The sequence below is a fragment of the Macaca mulatta genome, chromosome 20 (genome assembly GCF_049350105.2).
Source record: "Macaca mulatta isolate MMU2019108-1 chromosome 20, T2T-MMU8v2.0, whole genome shotgun sequence".
Lineage (NCBI taxonomy): Eukaryota > Metazoa > Chordata > Mammalia > Primates > Cercopithecidae > Macaca > Macaca mulatta.
In genome coordinates, this window is record NC_133425.1 from 51,334,425 (window position 1) to 51,359,591 (window position 25,167).

General features: G+C 45.8%; 2 protein-coding genes across 15 annotated transcripts in view; one reads left to right on the forward strand and one right to left on the reverse strand.

Annotated features, from left to right (window-relative positions):
• Positions 1 to 6,863: 6,863 nt before the first annotated feature.
• LOC144338023 (liver carboxylesterase 1-like) lies at positions 6,864 to 9,799 on the forward strand. The gene is made up of 3 exons (XM_077986059.1): positions 6,864 to 7,131; positions 9,033 to 9,105; positions 9,417 to 9,799. The coding sequence occupies exons 1-3, from the start codon at positions 7,020 to 7,022 to the stop codon at positions 9,598 to 9,600; spliced, it is 369 nt and encodes a 122-aa protein (XP_077842185.1). The 5' UTR covers positions 6,864 to 7,019; the 3' UTR covers positions 9,601 to 9,799.
• The window catches only part of LOC699486 (liver carboxylesterase 1), a 44,875-nt gene continuing 29,123 nt past the window's right edge, over positions 9,416 to 25,167 (reverse strand). For 6 of the 14 annotated variants that reach the window (XM_028841465.2, XM_077986042.1, XM_015126193.3 and 3 more), the window contains 3 exons: positions 21,392 to 21,523; positions 19,254 to 19,326; positions 18,560 to 18,942 (listed from right to left, as the gene is read on the reverse strand). In XM_028841465.2, coding sequence (XP_028697298.2) covers positions 18,759 to 18,942; positions 19,254 to 19,326; positions 21,392 to 21,523 — 389 coding nt within the window. In that variant the 3' untranslated portion in view covers positions 18,560 to 18,758. Of the gene's footprint in view, positions 9,819 to 18,559; positions 18,943 to 19,253; positions 19,379 to 21,346; positions 21,524 to 25,167 lie in introns of those variants that run through there. The other 8 variants (XR_013411749.1, XR_013411748.1, XM_077986040.1 and 5 more) reach the window with 4 other exon arrangements.

Here is a 25,167-nt window from a genome sequence, read left to right on the forward strand (position 1 = left end):
CTCTCACACATTCATATTAAACCCAAACACTAAGTTCATCTTCAAATCTTTTCTTATCTGGCTCCATTCTATGATTCCAAACTAAGGTCTCACTGCAACCCCACTGTTACCCCCACCACTGCACCCCATCACTGCACCCCACCACTACCCCAAACACTGTACCCCATCACTGCACTCTACCACTGCACCCCATCACTGTGCCCCATCACTGTGCCCCATCACTGCATTCCACCACTATCCTCACCACTGCACCCCATCACTGCACTCTACCACCGCACCCCATCACTGTACCCCCACCACTAACCCCACCACTGCACCCCATCACTGCACTCTACCACTGCACCCCATCACTGTGCCCCATCACTGTGCCCCATCACTGCACCCCCACACTGCATTCCACCACTACCCCCACCACTACCCCCACCACTGCACCCCACCACTGCACTCCATTTCTATAGCCCATTGCTGCACTTCGTCACTGCATCCCACTACTGCATCCCATCACTACACCCCATTGCAGCACCCCATCACTGAACTCCCCCAATGCACCCCACCACTGCTTCCCACCATTGCACCCCATCACTGCACCTCCACTATTATCCCATCGCTATACCTTACCACTGCACCCCCACCACTGCACCCCACCACTGCACTTCATCACTACACCCATCACTGCACCTCCACTACTACCTCCATCACTGCACCCCATCACTGTACCCCACCACTGCACCCCATCACTACACCCCAATGCTGCACCCCCACCACTACCTCCATCACTGCACTCCACCACTGCATCCCATCACTGTGACCCACCACTGCACCCCATCACTGTACCCCACCACTGCACCCCATCACTACACTCCATTGCAGCACCCCATCACTGCACCCCCACCACTGCATCCCATCACCACACCCCATCACTGCACCTCCACCATTATCCCATTGCTCTACCCTACCACTGCACCCCTGCCACTGCACCCCACCACTGCAGCTCCACTGCTACCCTAGTCACTACACCCACACCACTGCACTCCACCAAAGCTCCCCATTTCTACAGCCCATTGCTGCACTCCATCAATGCACCCCATCAATGCACGCTGCCACTGTACCCCTAACACTGTACCCCATCACTGCACCCCACCACTGCACTGCATCACTGCACTCCATCACTGCAACCCCACCATTGTGCTACATCACTGTATCCCCATTACTGTGCCCTACCACTGAACGCTCACCAATATACTCATCACTGTACCCCACCACTGCAGGCCACTACCTCCCATACCTGCAGGCTGTGCCCTATCGCTGCATCCCATCTCTATACCTCATCACTGCACCCCATCACTGTACCTCCACTCCTGCATCTCATCACTGCACCCCCATTACTACATCCAGTGTTTGTTTGTTATATTTTCCTCCCCTGGAAAGTTTTGCCTTGAATTCTTTTCTTTTCTTTCTTTCTTTCTTTCTTTTTTTTTCTTTTTTTTTTGAGACAGTGTCTGTCACCCAGGCTTGAGTGCAGTGGCATGACAAACTCCTGGGCTCATGTAATCCTCCCACCTCCGTCTCCCAAGTATCTAGGACTACAGGTGCACACCACCACACCTGGCTAATTTATTTTTTTATTTTTTGGTAGAGATGGAGTCTCACTATGTTGCCCAGTCTGGTCTCCAACTCCTGGTCTCAAGTCATCCACCAGCTTCTGCTTCCCAAAGCTCTGGGATTACAGGGGTGTGGCCAGGCATGGCCCACCACACTCAGGTGACTTCTTTACCCTATGAAATCCTACTTGTCTTAAAGATTCCATAAAAAACCACTTCCTCCATATAGACCTCCTCATTACCAAATGCTAGAATCATTCTCCTCTTCCCATCCAGCACTTTTTTCGATGACTCTTATTATTTACAACATGCTGCCCTTGTTCTATAGGTGGTATACCCAATGATAATGATGATGATGACTATGACAAAGACCATGTGATCTCTCATGCAGGTCACAAAAATTCAGCCCACCTCGGATTTAAGCCACAGCTGCAGTGGACAGTAGTGTGCAGGCCCAGCCTCCCTTTGCACTGACAGCATACCGCCTGCAGCATGGGTGGGCCCCTGGCTTTCTATTTTCTGCCCCAGGGCAGAAACGTCCCTTCTGTCTTTGCTCAAGTGAGACTAGAATTACAGGACAGATGGAGCCCCCCAGGAGGAACCCTTAATAGAAGGGCCATGAGAGCTGAGGGAGCTCTGAGGCATTCTGTGTGCTGCATGAAAGTCCAAGGAAGTGGGGCTCCCATTGCTCACAGCAGCAGTCTCAGGAATATCCCCTCGTCTCACCTTCCCTCCTCCCCTCCACCCTTGCTCCCAAGAAATCTACCTTTTTACCCAAATCCCTGCCTCAGGCTCTGTTTTCAGGCACACAAACTAAGTCAGTCGATAGGTATGAGAAGGAGACCTAGAGAGCAATCCCTCAGTGAGATTCTGAAACTGGATCTTCCCGCTAGTCAGACAATATTCTATTATTAAGACTGTCAGTGGTGGACCGGGATGTGGTTCAGAGGGGCGGGCTGCACTGAGGAGTGCATTAACGCTAGCACCTCTAGGTCTAGAGGCAAGGGTAATCAGAAGTATTGCGGCGTTGGCTACCTTTTGTTAACTGCCTTGAAAATCTTGAAAAAAATGGCAGTCTCAGTTAATCAGCTATCAACACAGAGTACACTGTGAAAATCAGAAGGTCTCCTAGCAGCTTTTAAAGATAGCTGTGTCTCCTGGAACCGTAGTTAAACTATGCTGAAAATTAGACCCAGAGTTTACTCATAAGGTTAAGGTTGAGCCTATAGCCTTGAAAAATCTTCTAAGCTAAAGTTAGGACACCAACAGGGAATGATTGAGACCCTGAGACCTGGAATGTCTGAGACCCCAGACATCTGGATGGATGCACTTGAGAACAATGAATACCCGGCTTCTCCTAAACTCTCCAGCCTGGCAGAAGCAGGCCTCTCCTTACTAGGGGACACCAGACACTTGTACTCTGGTAACAATGCATAGCCTTGCCCCGTGATAGATACTTCCCAAGATAAAGCTTTTCCTCATCAAGATCACCCAATCCTCTCATCGTTCCAGGCCAGTAACAAGGGCTAAGCCTAAGCATAGCTTAAACAAGAACATGAGTCCTTTCCCCAGGAGAAAAGGGCTTTCCTACTGAATGAATCGCATGATGTGGCTACTATGTCCTGACAGGAACAGAGAAAAACATGCGTGGAGGTGGGTCTTGGAGGGTGGTGAGCCTGAGGGGTGGAGCAGAAGGTAAGACTGGGTAGAGAGAATTTATTAGCACAAGAACACACTCTCATGGTGCAGGACTTACTGTCCTCAGAGAATGCCTCGGGCAGATGCTAATATGCTATGAGAGTGGACCCATGAAGCATGGACATGATGACAGCCTACAGCAAATGCGATGGAGATGTTAGAATTAGCCTGTTAGAATGGCCAAGTATTGATGAAGAGATGAGAAGGTTCAGGGATGTGGAACTGTTAAAATAAATACATCTCCTAGAATAGGGACGCACTATCTGATAATGTTTCCTGAGAGTGACAGAGGATCCCTTCACTAGGGCAGTAAGGAATTTGCTAGGCAGAAAGGAATTATTTGAGAAGCTCAGTGGTGATAATCCTTGTTAGCTGCCATAGAAATAGACTCCCTGGTATCAGTGTGAATGAGTCTGGAATAGCAGAGACCAGGTGGTGCTGCATAACCAGAGGTAAGGTGGAGATAATTACCTTACTGGGTAAAAAAACAGTGGCAACCAAGATGCCTTGTCCAACAGAGATCTATGACAGTGGCTAATAGAACACAGTATTCCTAGAAGTAAAGTAGACAGGAAGCCAATTTGAATATTGTTTAACTTGTAAAATCAGAGAAAGTCAAGAGATGATGATTAGAAGTTTTTGTCAGCCATAACAGTGAAAAATCACAATCCCTTACTAGATCCTTCCGGACCTGAACCACTTCTCAAACCTACTGAGCTCATTGTTTTAAGCAGTCTGGGTCCTTCAAGAGAGGACTATGCAACGTCACTATAGATAGAGTGACTATTAACATACCCACAATACTTCCCAAGAGTGATTTATAGCCAGGACTTATCTCTTAATGGAAAGTTCTGGATGCATGGTCACTTGGTGCCTGTGGTCTAGCATTTTTTGATACCAGGACCCACTAATGTGCAGAGATAATTCTCAAAGGGGTTTAATTCCCTACTGTGGTAGGCATAGCCTTATACCAGAATTGCAGGAACCAGATCATGATCCTCCCACTGGAGCTTGCCATGAGCTCCACCTGCACCTTCTCCCATCCCTGACATTTCCACCATCACAGGCCTGCCAGATCACATCACCCAGGCAACAGGACTGATTGATCCACAGCCTGGACTTGCCAGTGCCATTTCTTCTTCAGACCCTACCCCACTCAAACCTGGTGGTCTTTGATGTTGTCTGGAATTTGGGCTAGAGCCATATGTCTCGGTGTAGAATGTGCTGCCTACACATGCCAAGGAGACTTTGCCTCCTTCTTTTGAGCAATAGTTGCAAAATGGTTAGATTTTTCTTCTACTTTAGAGGAGAAATCCTAGCATGTTCTGCCCATGGGATTCCTCAAGCCTTCACTGATATGTCCCTTCCTTGAGTTTCCAAAGGGCTTATCTCTCACCCTCTGGAGCACAAAGCCTCCAGAGGGCTGGCCACCTCTTGCTCTTCCTGTCCATTGAGCATGAAGTGGTAAATGGAACATATGAGTGTGATGTTCTTGGGACATCCAGGCAGGGTAGATGTCTTTGGACTATATTGTGAGAGGCAGCTATCCCTGTAACTGAATAATTTTCATCCCATGTAGATGCGAATTTTTCTAGTTGGAATGGAAAAGACTGAATTCACCAAATCTATAGCTGCAGCATACGTTATAGGAGAAGCCTTATTCACCTGCTCAAGCAGCGATGCCACACCTAGCACAGCAGCTATGATCAGAGTTACCACTTGGTTGAGTGTGTGGTAGTCTACGGTCATTCTCCAGGGGTTATTCAACTTCTGCAGCAGCCAGACTGATGAACTGAATGGAATTGTGAAAGGCACCACCACCATTGCATTTTTTTTTTTTTAGTATTTTTTTTTTCTCCACCATTGTTGGACAAAAGAAACGTTTTAGAACTCTGGGCAAATACTGCAAAATTGCATGCATTGCACAAGAATGTGGATTTCTTAATTTTCCTTCTCATTTGGGATGCTAAGACTAAAAATTAACATAATGCTGCCAGTTTCATAAACTTCCCCACCAACAAGAAGCACATCAGCATGTCTTTCATGATTAGCCCTCTCATTGTCTCTGCTTCTCTTATTGTGCCAAACTGTCATTACCCAAATCTGTGCCCTACTTTCCTCTGAAGACTTCTGCTGTGATTGTAAGAATTGTACAAATATCAATGGCTTTAGCCAAAGAGTTTTACAAAGTACGTTTTGGGCAGCATGCTACTATAATAAGTTCTGTCATTCACAAAAGCTCTTTTTTCTATAGTTGGCTCTGAGTTTCTTTGGAAAATGTTCAAGGGGCAAAGGCAAGGTCAAACCTTCCTTTTAGCAAGTTTTGCTTGACCATGAAGCAGCCATTTAACAGGTGGATTACAGAGCCACAGAAGGATGGCATCTTCCCAAGCACATTTCCTGCTGAGCTGAGGGTGCAGTGAAGGAGGCTGACAAAGATGAGTGAATAGATTCTTCTTCATTCTCACATTGAAATGACATGTGTGGGTGGGGCATGAGGTTAGGGATGGGTGAGCTCCCATCGTTAAATCCTTTTGTGGATGAATATTTAAGGATGTTAAGAAATGATGGCTGGAGGTGGTGGCTCATCCCTACAATCTCAGCACTTCGGGAGGCTGAAGTGGGAGTACTCTGAGACCCTAGGACTTCAAGATTAGCCTGGGCAACATAGTGAGACCCTGTCTCTACAAAAAAAATTTAAAGAGGAAATGATTATAGTGTACTACAAAACAACATATATAATATCATCCCAAGTTTATTTGCATAAAAGAGAGATAGGCTAAAACAAAAAAGAAACATTCTCTGATTAGTAGAGTTATGAGTGATATTTTAAATTTGATTGTTAAAATTGATTTTTAAATGATATAGGATATGGAAAAATTTTATAAGGAAATACAAAAAATGCACAGCCCTTGCCTCAGGTAGTGGAATTATGAGAGATATCTAGTTTTCCTTTATGCGTTTCCATATTTTTGTCCTTTCTTTTTCCATATTTTTGTCCCCTTTGAGCAAGGTCATCCTTTCTCAGCCCCTTCTTTTCTCTGCCAGGACTTTAATGCCTTAACACCCTAACACTCCCAGGCCAGGCAGGCAGCAAGACACATGGGGAGAGTGAGATATAAAGCAGTGAGCGCCGCAGATTCCTGAGACACAAGAGGCAGATTGTTCCTTCTCTGCGTATGTTTGTATTTAAATAGCCTCACATTCAGACACACAACTTGGATTTGCTTCAGTCTTCTCAGGATGGGTGAGAAAAACACTGGAAATGCTCAAAAGAGGCAGAATAGAAGACACCTGTCAGGGTGGAGATGTTGTTCAGTGAATGAATGCGAGACTGTTGTCAAAGAATTACATCCAGTGTAACCAGATATAGAGAGATTGTCTTGTGGGAGAATGCACCAGTAGGAAAAGGGGTTAATGAGGCTGAGTCAGGGTCCCTGCACTGGCAGTTATTTTAAATGAATTGACCCAGGGTCTCCACATTCATTCATTAAACATTTGTTCATTGAACAAATATCTGGCTCAGATTCCAGTTCCACGTCAACCAGCTAGGCAGCCCGCAGCACGTCACTGAGCTTTCCTGTGACTCTGTTTCTCTACTGTGCTGACAGCCCGAGGTTTCCTGCAGAGCTGGAGACCTTGGTAGCCTCCAGGTGTGTGTCGGGCAACATGAACTGAGCATGAATCTTTGCCTTCTCAGATGCTGGAGCGCCCACCTACATGTATGAGTTTCAGTATCGTCCAAGCTTCTCATCAGACATGAAACCCAAGACGGTGATAGGAGACCACGGGGATGAGCTCTTCTCTGTCTTTGGGGCTCCATTTTTAAAAGGTAATGGCTCCTTGCTGTCCGTGAGCTTGGAGTTAGGAGACCTGGGTTCCAGTGTTGGTGTGGTGGGCTTCAGCAAGTTTCTCCTCTCCTGGTTTTAGTTTCCTGATTCTCTATAACAGGATTGAACGTCATTGGGTAGTCCCTGGGCTTCCTCCCACTCTAACACACCCGAGGGAAGATGTGTCTTCATGTGCCCTCTGCACAGACACTCAGAATCCTGGGCTGTGTCATCAACAAGATAGGTGGTGGGACACATGCAGGGCCCTGCTCTAGGTTGAGAAGCCACCGATCAATTTCCCTCTCCCAGGAGTGCTGAGAATATGAGTGAGGGTGAGGTTAGAATTGGTGTTAACCCTGAGTCAGGTCTAATGTGTGTCTGTTTGTCTTTCTGCCTGTCTCTAATAAAAATGCATAAACCTTTAAATTTAATATATTTAATAATTGTTAATTTAGAAATCACAGGATGTATGAATTTGGAATAGGAGAGGAGACTTTATTTCTGATATACTTTATAGCCAGCAAGGTGGCAATCCCACAGGCTGGGAAGGTGCCTCTGGCCAAGCCCAGACATAGGCTCATTGATCGAGGAGGGGTTGGGTAGGAGCTTTATGTGAATGGATTTGCTAAACACACATGTTCAACAGGTTACAGGGGGAGCAATGGATATTCGTGAAGACAGTCCTGACACATGTGTATTAAACATGCATGTAACATGGCCCATGTTCACCTGGTGGTGGAGACCTAATATTTAAATATATTATAATTAGGGCCTATAAGTCCAAAGGTCTTCTCAGGACATAAAGCCTAGCAAGTGAGCAGCCTCTGTACCCCGGCCAGGTCCAGTGCATGGTTGGTGATGTTCCTATCTGGAGAAAGTTACTGAAATCAGTCTCTTATGCAATCAAAGCCATAGTTAAGACTGGAGGGTCAGGGTTCTGTTTGTCTGCGTATCCCAGCTGCAGCTATTGTAATTGTTTTCATTTTGCTTAAGTCCAAGCCAGTGCTTGTTTAGCTGCTAGAGAAACAGAAGCACCTCATGGCAGTGAGAACAGAGTGGATTCTTTAAGGGGAGAGATATAGGCCAGAACCCTTGCCTGACGTGGCCTTAGGTCTCATTTTTAATTTGGTGTCTTATTGCCACAAAGAGTGTTCTGTCAGAATGACGACCTTTATTTTTTTGCTGATGCTGGTCAGTGGTGTCTAAACCACAAAAGAGATGGAGTATTATGAGGCGTGTCTGACCTCCTGTCCGTTCCCAGGCAGGAACACAGTTGAAGGATTTTCTGGGCTCCCCTTAGCCCAGAGAGGGTCTGTTCAGTCAGCTGGGGGTGTTAGGATTTTATTTTTAGTGTACATTATAAAATATTTTAAAAAGTCCTCTCACAGTGTCTTCTAAACCTTAACTCTCAGCAGTTACAGATCACATGGGAATCACCCTATAGCTGCTCAGAACGCACCAGCGCCTCTGGGCATCTCACTGTGCATGCTTAGTAGCCTTGCAGTTCTATTGTTTTCCAGAATGTGAACTGTGGGTGTGTGCCGCGAAGTCAGAAAAGACCCAAGAGAGAGCAACCCTGGGAGGTGGGGCTGCCATAGAGGAAACCCTGGGGTGTGGCATTGCCTGTGACCCTGAGCAGGGAGGAGGCAGGCAAGGGTCACAGGAGACAAAGGCAGCCAGCACATGGAATGACGCATGCCCATTGCTGAGCCCTCAGTCAGATATACTCAAAGATAAAGTACACACAAATGCACCAGGATCTTCTAGAACTGCAGACCTCAGCTCAGTGGGTGTGGAGCATTCGCCAAGACTATGTTTCTAGCAGGCTCGCACATTATGTTGATGCTGCAGGTCTGCGGACCACACTTTGAGTCACAAAGGCTTTTTTTCTTCTTCCCCACAGAGGGTGCCTCTGAAGAGGAGATCAGACTCAGCAAGATGGTGATGAAATTCTGGGCCAACTTTGCTCGCAATGGGTGAGGCTCTTGGCAAAGACAAAGCAGGACTGGTGAAGGTGGGCAGGGGTGGGGTGGGGTGGGGCATGCCTATTGGGAAGGGGCAGCTTCTAAGGTTCTAGTGGGATCAAACTCCTGACACTGTGACCATAGCACTCTGACAATGAGAATTCTCTACAAATGGAGAGGCCACTCCCAGAGATAGTCAGCTCCCCATCTCGGGAGGTATACAAGCCTCTTGACAGAGATAACTTGGGCATCCTCGCACATCTCAGAAGATTGTTGGGAACACACAGCAGCTGTGGGGTAATTCTATTTGATTCTGTTTCCAGAAACCCCAATGGGGAAGGGCTGCCCCGCTGGCCAGAGTACAACCAGGAGGAAGGGTACCTGCAGATTGGTGCCAACACCCAGGCGGCCCAGAAGCTGAAGGACAAGGAAGTGGCTTTCTGGACCACACTCTTTGCCAAGAAGGCAGTGGAGAAGCCACCCCAGACGGAACACATTGAGCTGTGAATGGAAGATCCAGCCAGCCTCGGGGGCCTGGAAGAGCAAAGACTGGGGTATCTTGTGAAAGGGATTGGAGGTTCAGAAGGCATCTTACCGTGGCTGGGGAATTGTCTGGTGGTGGGGGGCAGGGAACAGAGGCCATGAAGAAGGAAGTTTTGTATTTGTGACCTCAGCTTTGGGAATAAAGTATCTTTTGAAGGCCAAATTAGTGTTTGTGTCTCATACTGGAGGTTAATCAATTGTCCTCAGAGACAGAATAATGCTGAAATAGGCAATGTGAGAAGGAAGGTGGCTCTGCTGGGGATGACCAGGCCTCAGGATGAGCAGAGCCCAGAGGGTTGGGCCATGGATGGTGCTCAGGGGAACTCGGCCTTTTGCATATTTCTGGGCCCCCAACAATTTCCAACAATAGGAGTTGGGATGGCCAGAGTGTAGCATCCAGATCCTCTGTTTGGAGCTGTGTGTGGAAATGGAAGTGGCCCAGGCTGAGAATGTGCCTGGATCTGGGAAGAGGGAGACATGCTGAGGTGATCCTGTGGCACTGTTGCATGGCATTTACTGACCCTTGCTCAGGCCTACAACACCTTTCTGAGTATGTGCACTAGCCTCTCAAAACCCCCCATGAGGCTGTGTCTTCCAACAACTGGTCTAAACTCCTTCTGTAGCCTGGACCACTTCTGGTGTGGGCAGTGACCACCTTGGAGTAAGTCTCCAGAGGGTCATCCTAATACTGTGTCTTTCAGAATCCCACAGGTGATTTCTGGATTCTGTTAGTATGTAGAAAGCTCTAAAGCATGTCATTACCACCTTATCAGCAAGAGGAAGCTGGATTGTCCTCAAAATCATAACTTTCCTGCACCAAGGAGCTGAAGTTGCAAGGCACATGGTTCCCTTGAAATGGAAGGGAAGACAAGCACTAAGGGGGAGTGGTGGGATGTGAACACTGGCTTACTTCTCACCTGCAGGTAGGAGACGGGGTGACCATCATGAGTGGAAATACTCTGTGAATTTTAATCAGTGCTGAAGGCCAAGTGTGGTCCACTGTGAGAGTATAAAATCTCTGGGAACCATGGACCCATGAGGAGGTTGACTCCCATCACAGACTCTACTCCATGGGTATCTATCAGGGCCCATGAGAAAGATTAGGGTAGATAGTAAGACTGGAGAAAATCTGCCTTCAGGAATGCAGGCATGAGCCCTGCTCACACCCTTCACCCCTAAAGAACAAAATCCTTCAACCATTGCAGAATGGCCAACATATCTTGTCCTCCTCTAGGTACTTGTAGACACATACTGAGTTTGAAGATAAGAAATCTTTTAAAACTCTGTAGCCCTGGGAGAGGGACAGGGAGTCATCTTGGGCGCAGATTATTGGTCTTTTACTGCTGGGGATGGTCAATCTCTCTGACGAAGCTCCATTTCCAACAGGAAGAAACTAAGGTCCTACCTAAGGTTGAGGCTGCACCATGACAAAAGAAGGCATTCCTGGCTGCTACCATGGAGTTAGCAAGTCCCAGGTAACAGAAATGTACTGCTGGGGGAGAGAGCAAAGCATGCAGAGCAACCCTCTGGTAAAAGCAGGTGAACAGAAAGGGCCTAAAGCTGAGAGTGGAACAGACATTAGGAAAATCCTTCGGAAAGCCAGCCCTTACAAAAGCACACTAGAACCAGCACAAGGTAGCACTGGATGCATTTGAAGCAGATGGTGCATTCAAGATAGCCATAGCAACAACAAAACTATCCCTCGATCACCACACTCTAAATATTCTCTCACACACACACACACACACACACACACACGTGCACACATAAAATCAGTGTAGCAGCAGAAGAAAAGATATGTCCATTTTCTGTCACGGATACTACTTACTTCAGTTTCAACTCACTTACCCATGATGTCAAGTATTGAATTCAAAATCACAAATCTTATGAAGGAAGCGAAACCTATTAACAAGAGACAAAGCAGTTGGGCACAGTAGTGCATGCCTGTAGTCCCAGCTACTTAGGAGGCTGATGCAGGAGGATTGCTTGAACCTGTGAGTTCAAGGCTGTAGTGCACTGTAATTGCACCTATGAACAACCATCTGCACTCTAACCATGGTATTATGGTGAAATAGCATCTCTTAGAGTGAGAGGGAGAGAGAGACAGACAAACAAAGCAATCAACAGAACCAGATTCAGAGATAACCTAGGTGTCAGACTAACAGTCTGGGATTTTAAAAAAACTATATGCAATACTTCCATGAACATATGGGTAGTTTCAGCAGAGAGGTAGAAACTATGAGAAAGAAACAAATGGAAATGTTAGAAATGAAAAAAAATAGTAACAGAAATTAGAAATGCCTCTAATGGATTCATCAGTAGATCTGACACAGCTGAGGAATGAATAGTGTGCAGCTGAAGACAGGCCAATATAAATTACCCAACTTAATATGAGGAAAATCCATGAAAAAAAACCCAGAGAATCAAAGAACTGTGAGATAATATCTAATGGTCCAACATATGCATAACTGGAATCCCAGAAAGAGAAGACAGGGTAGGTAGAAGAAAATATTTGAAAAGATAATGGCTGAGAATTTTCCAAAACTAACGAAAAACATCAAGGCATAGGTCCAAGAGCTTGGAAAACCCCAGACAGGATTCAACAACAACGACAACAACAACAGCAACAACAACATACACATTTAGACACACACTGAGAAAATATTGAAGGCAGCCAGAGGGAAAAGACATTGCATACAACGAAAGGGTTTAGAGCAGACTTCTCTTTGGAAAAAATGCAAGCCAAAAGATAATGGAGTGACACCTTTAATGTAGCCAAAGGAAAAAATCTTTCAGAATTCTACATCCAGCAAAAACACTGATGAAAAAATAAAGGGAAAAATGTTTTCAGATGAACAATAGAGAGAATTTATAATTACATACTTGTGCTACCAAAAATATAAAAGGAAATTCTTTATGCAGAAGCTATATAATACAGGACAAAAACTTGGATATTTATCAAAGAAGTGAAGCTCTACATAGAACTTCGAAATAAAGGTAATGTAAGCTATTTTCCCTTATATTTAATTACTGTTTAAAACAAAAATAGCACCAATGAACCGTGGATTTTGATCATATGTAAGAATAAAATATACGATAAAAATAATAGGAAAGACGAGAGACAGGTATTTGAAGTACACTTTCATAAGATTCTTACACTTTGTGTAATTGGTCTTATCTGAAGGTATAAGGTGATTAATCAAATATGTATATTGCATACCCCGGAAAACCAATCAATAATTTTAAAAAGAGATAGGAATAACACAATAGTGGAGATAACATGAAATCATAAATACTCGCTACACAAACAAGCAGAGAGGAGAAGAACAAAGACACAGGAACAAATGAAAAAGTACCCCTGAAATGACAGATTTTAATCCAATCATATCAATAATTATATTAAACAAAAATGATGTAAACACACCAATTAAAAATGATTTTCAGATTGGATTAAAGAAAACACAAAACCCAACCAAATGCTGTGTCATAGTGAGTCCAAACTCACTTTTCAGTCTTTGACTCCTGGTGGCTTTTATGTCTCAGCCTTCCCTTGTCCCCCTCCTGCTGACACTTGGAAAGCTGATAAGAAAGCCTGGGTGCTTCCTCCTTTGTTGCTGGAGGAAAATTCAAAGCTTACCGTGAGAAAGCTGACCACAGACCCAGTGCAGAATCCTCATACCACACCGAGTGGTCCTGTCCGAGACGGCGTCCCAGAGCTCCTTGAGCCTCAGCGGGGGAAGAAACAGCATGTTTTTTCCTTCTGGTCCAGAGAGAGGGGGAGACACTACAGAGCAGGGGTCGGTAAGCTGAAGCCCAGAGGCCTCACCTGTCAGACCGTGGGATCCTTGGGTCAGGACCAAGGTCAAACTCATTTTGGGGCTCACCAAGAAGTGCTGGGCAATGCGACCTGGTGGATGGACTGAGAGCTGCCCAGCAGATGGATCTGTACCCAGGGAAGTGCACATTGGCCTTTGTTGAACAGTCCATGGTACCCTTGAACTCTATAATAATAGCAGTAATAGGCCAGGCGTGGTGGCTCACACCTGTAATCCCAGACTTTGGGAGGCCAAGGTGGGCGGATCACCTGAGGTCAGGAGTTCGAGACCAACCTGGCCAATATGCTGAAACCCCATGTCTACTAAAAATACAAAAATTAGCCAGGTGTGGTGACGGATGCCTGTAATCCCAGCTAGTTGGGAGGCTGAGGCAGGAGAATCACTTGAACCGGGGAGGTGGAGGTGGCAGTGAGCCAAGATTGCGCCACTGCACTCCAGCCTGGGCGACAAGAGCAAAACTTCAGAAAAGGAAAGAAAAGAAAAGAAAAGAAAAGAAAAGAAAAGAGAGAAGGAAGGAAGGAAGGAAGGAAGGAAGGAAGGAAGGAAGGAAGGAAGGAAGGAAGGAAGGAAGGAAGGAAGAGAGAATAATAGCAGTAATAGAAGTAAGTAAAAGTCAGTAAGTAAAACTCACTGCATAGTTATTATGTGTTTGATGATAAAATACTCTCCATTGTAACTCAGAGAGTCTTCACAGAAACCCTAGGAGCAGTTCACTTGGTATCAACCACGTGAACGTCACCACGAGGCCCAAGAAAACTGGGCTGGAAAGTGACAGACAGGACCTGCTGTGGAATTTGCTGGGCAAACAAACACACACAAAAAATACAGGATGCTCATTCTAACAATTTTGAAGAATTTCAGGACAGCAGGAGCACAGCATTAAAGCCACAGACAGCCCTCCTGACAGCAGGGCCCTGTGACTGCACAGGCCTCAGGCCCAGGAAACCAGCCGGCCCTGGTCACAATGCTGGAATATGAAGCTGCGCAGCCTGGATCTAGAGCCTGAGTCTTTAGGTGCCAAGCAGTACTGCCTTCTCACCCACAGCAGTGTTTGAAATCCCTGTCTGGGCCTGTCCTGGTTTCTAATTGCAGGGTCCTCATTCTGGCCAAGGGCGCCCATTTGGCAGCTAGTCTCTGGTGCCCCCTTGTGGGCAGTGTCAGATAGCCACCCTGCTTCCAGGGCAGAGTCAGAACCACAACCTCAGGCCCAGGCTCCCAGCAATGTCCCCAGATAGTGGTGCGGACGCCTTGACTGACACATCCAGGGACAGCATCAAGCCTCGTCTCTTGGCTCTTTCAGTCTCTACAGTCGTCATCACGCATGGGCTGTTCGGGTGGGAGTTTCCAAATCTTATTCTTCTTTCAAACTGAGATTAAATGCCTTCTGGCTCAGGGTCCTCCCCAGCCTCTAACACAAATCCGATCCAGTACCTGGCATGTCAGAAGTGTTCAGCAAACTCCATCTACCTAGCATTTTTCTGCAAAGGGTCCATCTCTTTCCTTTTCCCTGGACCAGTCTAAAACTCACGAACTTAAAAACCCAACTGTTTTTCCTCTCCACGCTCCGCCAACCTCAGTACTTCACTTCTGACACCAGATGTGGGCTTTTCCCACACACCAATTCTCCAGTGCACGCCCCCTGAGCATCCCCTAATGCAGTCCCATCTGACACCATCTGCCTGGAGACAGCGCCAGATCCCACAACTTAAGGGCTCAGTCCCACAAGAATGCCCCCATGTCAGAGACCAGTCGCAAGTCCCAGGTTGTAACTGTGATGCAGGTTCACCACAGGCCTGTTATCAGCCTGTTTGGATCCAGTGTGACACAACAACCCGACGTCCAACAAAGCTATGAAGCTGTGTTTTTACTTGTAGCAAGAAGGCATTCAATCTCAGTTTGACGGAGGAATAAGAGTTGGGAAACTCCCACCCAAACGCATAGGCAGCAATGGACAACAGAAGGCTGCCTGGGGTAGATGGAATCTTAGCTGCGCATGCCCTGCTTGTACTGCAGCTGCGGGGCTGTGAAGACAGCCCACCCAGGGTTTCATACTTTGGGGGAACCATAACATGCTGGGCTAGAGTGTTGAAGAACATCTTGTTCCCGGGGAGGGACTGGACAGAGCCGGGGCTGTGATGGCCAGTCCCTCCGTGTCCCCCCATGTCAGGACGTTGCATCCTAGCACATTCTACATTTATTTTTGAGAACTGCAAGTGAGAAAAGAGGGAGGCCTGTCCTGCACTAACCTGTGCTTCTGAGGAACTGCCTACCAGCTGAGGGTTCCCATGATCATCGCCCTAAGTTGTTGTCTGTATCATATAACTTCTGCATGAAGAATTTCCTTTTATATTTTTGGTAGCACAAGTATGTAATTATAAATTCTCTCTATTGTTCATCTGAAAACATTTTTCTTTGTATTTTTTCAGAAGTGCTTTTGCTGGATGTAGAATTCTGAAAGATTACTTTCCTTTGAATACTTTAAACATGTCACTCCATTATTTTTTGGCTTGCACAGTTTCCAATGAGAAGTCTGCTCTAATCCCTTTTTTTGTATGCAATGTCTTTTTCCTCTGGCTGCCGTCAATATTTTCTCAGTGTGTGTCTAAATGTGTATGTTGTTGTTGCTGTCGTTGTTGTTGTTGGTATTGTTGTTGAATCCCGCTTGGGGATTTCCAAGCTCTTGGACTGTGCGTTGATGTTTTTCTTTAGTTTTGGAAAATTCTCAGCCATTATCTCTTCAAATATTTTCTTCTGCTTGATCTGTCTTCTCTTTCTGGGATTCCAGTTATGCATATGTTGGACTATTAGATATTATCTCTCAGTTCTTTGATTCCCTGGGTTTTTTTTTTTTTTCCACTGATTTTTCTCGTTTTAAGTTGGGTAATTTTTATTGACCTGTCTTCAGCTGAACTCATTCATTCCTTAGCTGTGTCAGATCTACTGATGAATCCATTAGAGGCATTTATAATTTCTGTTACTATTTTTCTTTTTCATCTCTAACATTTCTATTTGCTTCTTTCTCATAGTTTCTACCTCTCTGCTGAAACTACCCATATGTTCATGGAAGTATTCCACGTAGTTTTTTTAAAATCCCAGTCTGTTAGTCTAACACCTAGGTTATCTCTGAATCTGGTTCTGTTGATTGCTTTGTTTGTCTCTCTCTCTCACTCTAAGAGATTCTATTTCACCATAATACCATGGCTATGGTGCAGATGGTTGTTCATAGGTGCAATTACAGTGTACTACAGCCTTGAACTCACAGGTTCAAGCAATCCTCCTACATCAGCCTCCTAAGTAGCTGGGACTACAGGCATGCATCACTGTGCCCAACTGCTTTGTCTCTTGTTAATAGGTTTTGCTTCCTTTATAAGGTTTGTGATTTTGAATTCAATACTTGACATCATGGGTAAGTGAGTTGAAACTGAAGTAAGTAGTATCCGTGACAGGAAATGGACATATCTTTTCTTCTGCTGCTACACTGATTTTGTGTGTGTGTGTGTGTGTGTGTGTGTGTGTGTGTGTGTGTGTGTTTCAAGTATGGTGATCAGAGAATAGTTTTGTTGTTGCTATGGCTATCTTGAATGCACCATCTGCTTCAAATGCTTCCAGTGCTACCTTGTGCTGCTTCTAGTGCACTTGTGTAAGGGCTGGTTTTCTGAAGGATTTTCCTAATGTCTTGTTCCACTCTCAGCTTTAGGCCCTTTCTGTTCACCTGCTTTTACCAGAGGGTTGCTCTGCATGCTTTGCTCTCTCCCCCAGCAGTACATTTCTGTTACCTAGGACTTGCTAACTCCATGGTAGCAGCCAGGAATGCCTTCTCTTGTCGTGATCCAGCCTCCACCTTATGTAGGACCTTCATTTCTTGCTGTTGGAGATGGAGCTTTTCAGAGATATTGACCATCCCCAGCAATAAAAGACCAATAATCTGCGCCCAAGATGACTCCCTGTCCCTCTCCCAGGGCTACAGAGTTTTAAAAGATTTCTTATCTTCAAACTCAGTATGTGTCTACAAGTACCTTGAGGAGGACAAGATTTGTTGGCCATTCTGCAATGGTTGAAGGATTTTGTTCTTTAGGGGTGAAGGGTGTGAGCAGGGCTCATGCCTGCATTCCTGAAGGCAGATTTTCTCCAGTCTTACTATCTACCCTAATCTTTCTCATGGGCCCTGATAGATACCCATGGAGTAGAGTCTATAATGGGAGTCAACCTCCTCATGGGTCCATGGTTCCTAGAGATTTTATACTCTCACAGTGGACCACACTTGGCCTTCAGCACTGATTAAAATTCACAGAGTATTTCCACTCATGATGGTCACCCCGTCTCCTACCTGCAGGTGAGAAGTAAGCCAGTGTTCACATCCCACCACTCCCCCTTAGTGCTTGTCTTCCCTTCCATTTCAAGGGAACCATGTGCCTTGCAACTTCAGCTCCTTGGTGCAGGAAAGTTATGATTTTGAGGACAATCCAGCTTCCTCTTGCTGATAAGGTGGTAATGACATGCTTTAGAGCTTTCTACATACTAACAGAATCCAGAAATCACCTGTGGGATTCTGAAAGACACAGTATTAGGATGACCCTCTGGAGACTTACTCCAAGGTGGTCACTGCCCACACCAGAAGTGGTCCAGGCTACAGAAGGAGTTTAGACCAGTTGTTGGAAGACACAGCCTCATGGGGGGTTTTGAGAGGCTAGTGCACATACTCAGAAAGGTGTTGTAGGCCTGTGCAAGCATCAGCAAATGCCATGCAACAGTGCCACAGGATCACCTCAGCATGTCTCCCTCTTCCCAGATCCAGGCACATTCTCAGCCTGGGCCACTTCCATTTCCACACACAGCTCCAAACAGAGGATCTGGATGCTACACTCTGGCCATCCCAACTCTTATTGTTGGAAATTGTTGGGGGCCCAGAAATACGCAAAAGGCCGAGTTCCCCTGAGCACCATCCATGGCCCAACCCTCTGGGCTCTGCTCATCCTGAGGCCTGGTCATCCCCAGCAGAGCCACCTTCCTTCTCACATTGCCTATTTCAGCATTATTCTATCTCTGAGGACAATTGATTAACCTCCAGTATGAGACACAAACACTAATTTGGCCTTCAAAAGATACTTTATTCCCAAAGCTGAGGTCACAAATACAAAACTTCCTTCTTCATGGCCTCTGCCCCCTGCCCCTCACCACCAGACAATTCCCCAGCCACGGTAAGATGCCTTCTGAACCTGCAATCCCTTTCACAAGATACCCCAGTCTTTGCTCTTCCAGGCCCCCGAGGCTGGCTGGATCTTCCATTCACAGCTCAATGTGTTCCGTCTGGGGTGGCTTCTCCACTGCCATCTTGGCAAAGAGTGTGGTCCAGAAAGCCACTTCCTTGTCCTTCAGCTTCTGGGCCGCCTGGGTGTTGGCACCAATCTGCAGGTACCCTTCCTCCTGGTTGTACTCTGGCCAGCGGGGCAGCCCTTCCCCATTGGGGTTTCTGGAAACAGAATCAAATAGAATTACCCCACAGCTGCTGTGTGTTCCCAACAATCTTCTGAGATGTGCGAGGATGCCCAAGTTATCTCTGTCAAGAGGCTTGTATATCTCCAGAGATGGGGAGCTGACTATCTCCGGGAGTGGCCTCTCCATTTGTAGAGAGCTCTCATTGTCAGAGTGCTATGGTCACAGGGTCAGGAGTTTGATCCCACTAGAACCTTAGAAGCTGCCCCTTCCCAATAGGCATGCCCCACCCCACCCCACCCCTGCCCACCTTCACCAGTCCTGCTTTGTCTTTGCCAAGAGCCTCACCCATTGCGAGCAAAGTTGGCCCAGAATTTCATCACCATCTTGCTGAGTCTGATCTCCTCTTCAGAGGCACCCTCTGTGGGGAAGAAGAAAAAAAGCCTTTGTGACTCAAAGTGTGGTCCGCAGACCTGCAGCATCAACATAATGTGCGAGCCTGCTAGAAACATAGTCTTGGCGAATGCTCCACACCCACTGAGCTGAGGTCTGCAGTTCTAGAAGATCCTGGTGCATTTGTGTGTACTTTATCTTTGAGTATATCTGACTGAGGGCTCAGCAATGGGCATGCGTCACTCCATGTGCTGGCTGCCTTTGTCTCCTGTGACCCTTGCCTGCCTCCTCCCTGCTCAGGGTCACAGGCAATGCCACACCCCAGGGTTTCCTCTATGGTAGCCCCACCTCCCAGGGTTGCTCTCTCTTGGGTCTTTTCTGACTCCCTGGCACACTCCCACAATTCACTTTCTGGAAAACAATAGAACTGCAAGGCTACTAAGCATGTACAGTGAGATGCCCAGAGGTGCTGGTGCGTTCTGAGCAGCCATAGGGTGAGTCCCATGTGATCTGTAACTGCTGAGAGTTAAGGTTTAGAAGACACTGTGAGAGGACTTTTTAAAATATTGTATAATGTACACTAAAAATAAAATCCTAACACCCCCAGCTGACTGAACAGACCCTCTCTGGGCTAAGGGGAGCCCAGAAAATCCTTCAACTGTGTTCCTGCCTGGGAACGGACAGGAGGTCAGACACGCCTCATAATACTCCGTCTCTTTTGTGGTTTAGACACCACTGACCAGCATCAGCATTAAAATAAAGGTCATCATTCTGACAGAACACTCTCTTTGTGGCAATAAGACACCAAATTAAAAACAAGACCTAAGGCCACGTAGGGCAAGGGTTCTAGCCTATATCTCTCCCCTTAAAGAATCCACTCTGTTCTCACTGCCATGAGGTGCTTCTGTTTCTCTAGCTGCTAAACAAGCATTGGCTTGAACTTAAGCAAAATGAAAACAATTACAATGGCTGCAGCTGGGATACGCAGACAAACAGAACCCTGACCCTCCAGTCTTAACTATGGCTTTGATTGCATAAGAGACTGATTTCAGTAACTTTCTCCAGATAAGAACATCACCAACCATGCACTGGACCTGGCCGGTGTACAGAGGCTGCTCACTTGCCGGGCTTTATATCCTGAGAAGATTTTGGACATATAGGCCCTAATTATAATATATTTAAATATTAGGTCTCCACTACCAGGTGAACATGGGCTATTTTACATGCATGTTTGTTTAATACACATGTGTCAGGATTGTCTTCATGAATATCCATTGCTCCCCCTGTAACCTGTTGAACATGTGTGTTTAGCAAATCCATTCACATAAAGCTCTTACCCAACCCCTCCTCGATCAATGAGCCTATGTCTGGGCTTGGCCAGAGGCACCTTCCCAGCCTGCAGGATGGCCACCTTGCTGCCTATAAAGCATATCAAAAATAAAGTCTCCTCTCCTATTCCAAATTCATGCATCCTGTGATTTCTAAATTAATAATTATTAAATGTATTAAATTTAAAGGTTTATGAGTTTTTGTTAGAGACAGACAGAAAGACAAACAGACACACATTAGACCTGACTCAGGGTTAACACCAATTCTAACCTCATCCTCAGTCACATTCTCAGCACTCCTGGGAGAGGGAAATTGATCAGTGGCTTCTCAACCTAGAGCAGGGCCCTGCATGTGTCCCACCACCTATCTTGTTGATGACACAGCCCAGGATTCTGAGTGTCTGTGCAGAGGCCACCTGAATACACATCTTCCCTCAGGTGTGTTAGAGCAGGAGGAACCTGGGGCACAACCCAATGACATTAAACCCCGTCATAGTGAATCCTGCGGGAGACTACCCCTCACCTGTCTTGTTGATGACACAGCCCAGGATTCTGAGTGTCTGTGCAAAGGGCACATGAAGACACATCTTGCCTCACATGTGTTAGAGTGGGAGGAAGCCCAGGGACTACCCAATGATGTTCAACCCTGTTATAGAGAATCAGGAAACTAAGACCAGGAGAGGAGAAACTTGCTGAAGCCCACCACACCAACACTGGAACCCAGGTCTCCTAACTTCAAGCTCACGGACAGCAAGGAGCCATTACCTTTTAAAAATGGAGCCCCAAAGACAGAGAAGAGCTCGTCCCCGTGGTCTCCTATCACCGTCTTGGGTTTCATGTCTGATGAGAAGCTTGGACGATACTGAAACTCATACATGTAGGTGGGCACTCCAGCATCTGAGAAGGCAAAGATTCATGCTCAGTTCATGTTGCCCGACACACACCTGGAGGCTACCAAGGTCTCCAGCTCTGAGGAAACCTCGGGTTGTCAGCACAGTAGAGAAACAGAGTCACAGGAAAGCTCAGTGACGTGCTCCGGGCTGCATAGCTGGTTGACGTGGAACTGGAATTTGAGCCAGATATTTGTTCAATGAACAAATGTTTAATGAATGAATGTGGAGACCCTGGGTCAATTCATTTAAAATAACTGCCAATGCAGGGACACTGACTCAGCCTCATAAACCCCTTTGCCTGCTGATGAATTCTCACAGAAGAAAATCTCTCTACATCTGGTTACACTGGATGCAATTCACTGATAACAGTCTCGCATTCATTCACTTGGACGCCATCTCCACCCTGACAGGTGTCTTCTGTTTTGCCTCATTTTGAGCATTTCCAGTGTTTTTCTCACCCATCCTGAGAAGACTGAAGCAAATCCAAGTTTCTTGTCTGAATGTGAGGCTATTTAAATACAAACATACGCAGAGAGGGAACAATCTGCCTCTTGTGTCTCAGGAATCTGTGGCGCTCACTGCTTTATATCTCACTGTCCCCATGTGTCTTGCTGCCTGCTTGGCCAGGGAGTGTTAGGGTGTTAAGGCATTAAAGTCCTGGCAGAGAAAAGAGGGGGTTGAGCAAGGGTGACCTTGCCTCTCCCCTGTCCTCTCTCCTTCTGCTCTGCCCTCCTATCCCAGCAACAAAGCTCTCCTGTCCCAACCCCAAGAAGTGGCCAGTTTCCCAATGATTGGCTCATTGGAGCCACACACCGCTGCCCCTTCAGGGCTATCTCGCGGGCCGCCCCGCCCTGTGCCTCAGCACTTTGCACTGGTCATGATACCCATTGAGAAGTGACACTAAGAAGGAAAGAGTCAGGGCAATGCCAGGCTGGTGGAGAAAATTTACAACGTCTTCCCCTTTGGGTACAGTAAGAAATTTGGAAAATAAAACAAAAACAACTAGGAATAATTAGAAGAGACAAAAATATGGAAACCCATAAAGCAAAACTAGATGTCACTCATAATTCCACTACCTGAGGCAAGGGCTGTATTTTTTGTAATTCCTTCTAAAATTTTTCCGTATCCTATATCATTTAAAAATGAATTTTAACAATCAAATTTAAAATATCACTCATAACTCTACCACTCAGAGAATGCTTCTTTTTTATTTTAGCATACCTCTCTTTCACGTATATAAACTTGGGATGATATTATATATGGTATTTTATAGTGTATATATACCATATATTATATACGGTATTTTTTAGTATAATTATTTCCTTTTTAAATGTGTTTGTATAAACAGGATCTCACTATGTTGCCCAAGCTGGTATTGAAATCCTAGGCCCTCACAATCCTCCCACCTCAGCCTCCCAAAGTGCTGTGAGTATTGGCATAAGCCACCACCTCCAACCATCATTTCTTAACATCCTTAAATATTCATCCACAAAAGGATTTAACAATAGGAGCTCACCCATCCCTAACCTCATGCCCCACCCGCACATGTCATTTCAATGTGAGAATGAAGAAGAATCTATTCACTCATCTTTGTCAGTCTCCTTCACTGCACCCTCGGCTCAGCAGGAAATGTGCTTGGGATGATGCCATCCTTCTGTGACTCTGTAATCCACCTGTTAAATGGCTGCCTCAAGGTCAAGCAAAACTTGCTAAAGGGAGGGTTTGACCTCGCCTTTGCCCCTTGAACATTTTCCAAAGAAACTCAGAGCCAACCATAGAAGAAAGAGCTTTTGGGAATGAGAGAACTTATTATAGGCAGCATGCTGCCCAAAATGTACTTTGTAAAACTCTTTGGTTAAAGCCATTGATATTTATACAATTCTTACAATCACAACACAAGTCTTCAGAGGAAAGTAGGGCACAGATATGGGTAATGACAATTTGGCACAATAAGAGAAGCAGAGACAATGAGAGGGCTAGTCATGAAAGACATGCAGATTAAAACAGGCTGATGTGCTTCTTGTTGGTGGGGAAGGTTTATGAAACTGGCAGCTTATGTTAATATTTAACCCTAGCATCCCAAATGAGAAGGAAAATTATGAAATTCACATTCTTATGCAATGGATGCAATTTTGCAGTATTTGCCCAGAGTTCTAAAATGTTTCTATTGCCCAGCCTAGTTATTCACTTCTAGAAACAATCCAAAGAAAATTGTTAGACATGTGGTTAGAGACTTACGAACATTAGGCTGAGCACAATGTTATTGTAGCATCAGAGTGTGGGCAGCCAGGCTAAATGCATAATAGGATAGGAATATTAAAGTCAATTTAATGCAGCCATTCCATGGAAGAAGGAATGCTTTGATGAGTTTATATCAACATTCAGAAAATCCTCACAACATAGTGTTGTATGAACAAAAGTAAAATATAAAATTGATTCTCAAAGTGTATAGGACATGGAAAATCTTTAGATGAAAACACAAAAAATTTATACCACTTGCCTCCAGGTAGTGGAATTATGAGTGATACCTAGTTCCTTCTTTCTGTGTTTCCATATTTTTGAAACTTTCTATAATTTTACACGTTAATTTTATATTCAGAAATGTTATTTTTATCAAAAGGAGTGAGACACGACAATAGGGGAAAGTTGATAAAATCTGTGTAGTCCTGGGAAAAAAAAAAACCTGAACTCAAAGTCATGGGAAATCAGATGGAAAACAGAGGCTCCGTATTGCTCAAACCATCAGAAGATGGAGATGGAAACACTATATATAGATCAGACGCACAGCATGGGGCAAGGCCAAGTTTAAGAAAGAACAGATTCAACTTCAGTGGTTTTCGTTAAATGGTTTTATCAGGACCCTGTGAATAAATGAGGGTTATGAGCACCTGCCCCCTCCTGTGCAAACGAGTGTCTAGGCACCTGCTAGATCAGCGTTAGCTAGTTTTTATCATGCTTATTAAGTTCCGAATTTAAAAACCCTTCCAGCATGGTTAGAGAGAGGACATTTCCTGGCTTGCAGACTAGGCGAATGACAGCTGAAAGAAAAAGAATCCTGTGAGCCTCCTCTGGTTGGCACCCAGGAAAGGACACTCCTCTCTAGGTGAGCCTGCGCATCCCTAACCTCACGCCCCACCCACACAGCCTTGGGTCAGTGGTAGAAGGTCCTGTATAGACCCTGCCCTGGCCCTGTGCTTGCCCATTACTGCACACACTGAGATGTACAAAAGCCAGCCTCAGACATTGCCATTCTCCAGACCACCTCCCCGACACACACCCTGGCTCCTCCCTTTGGACTTCTTGGTCCTGGACAATCTTCTGGATCCCATGCAGGGCTCCCACTTTTTATCCAGCTCCAATACTTAACAAACTTGTTTGCAGCTGGCTTGGACCTTAAAAACCTTCCACGACTCATCTTTCAATATTTGTCCTACAGCAGCCCGATGTCCCACGATCACTCCAGGCATGGAGCCCTGGCAGCAGATGCTGTCAATGTCTCACCCATATTCCCACTTCCTGATCATGCCAGCCTGACTTCCACCTTCAGCATCTGTAGCTCCCGGCCTGAGGCCTTTGTCTGGTCACAAGAGACTACTCTGCCCTGTGTGCAGCAGGTCAAAGTCACAGGGAATAAACAACTCCTTCCAA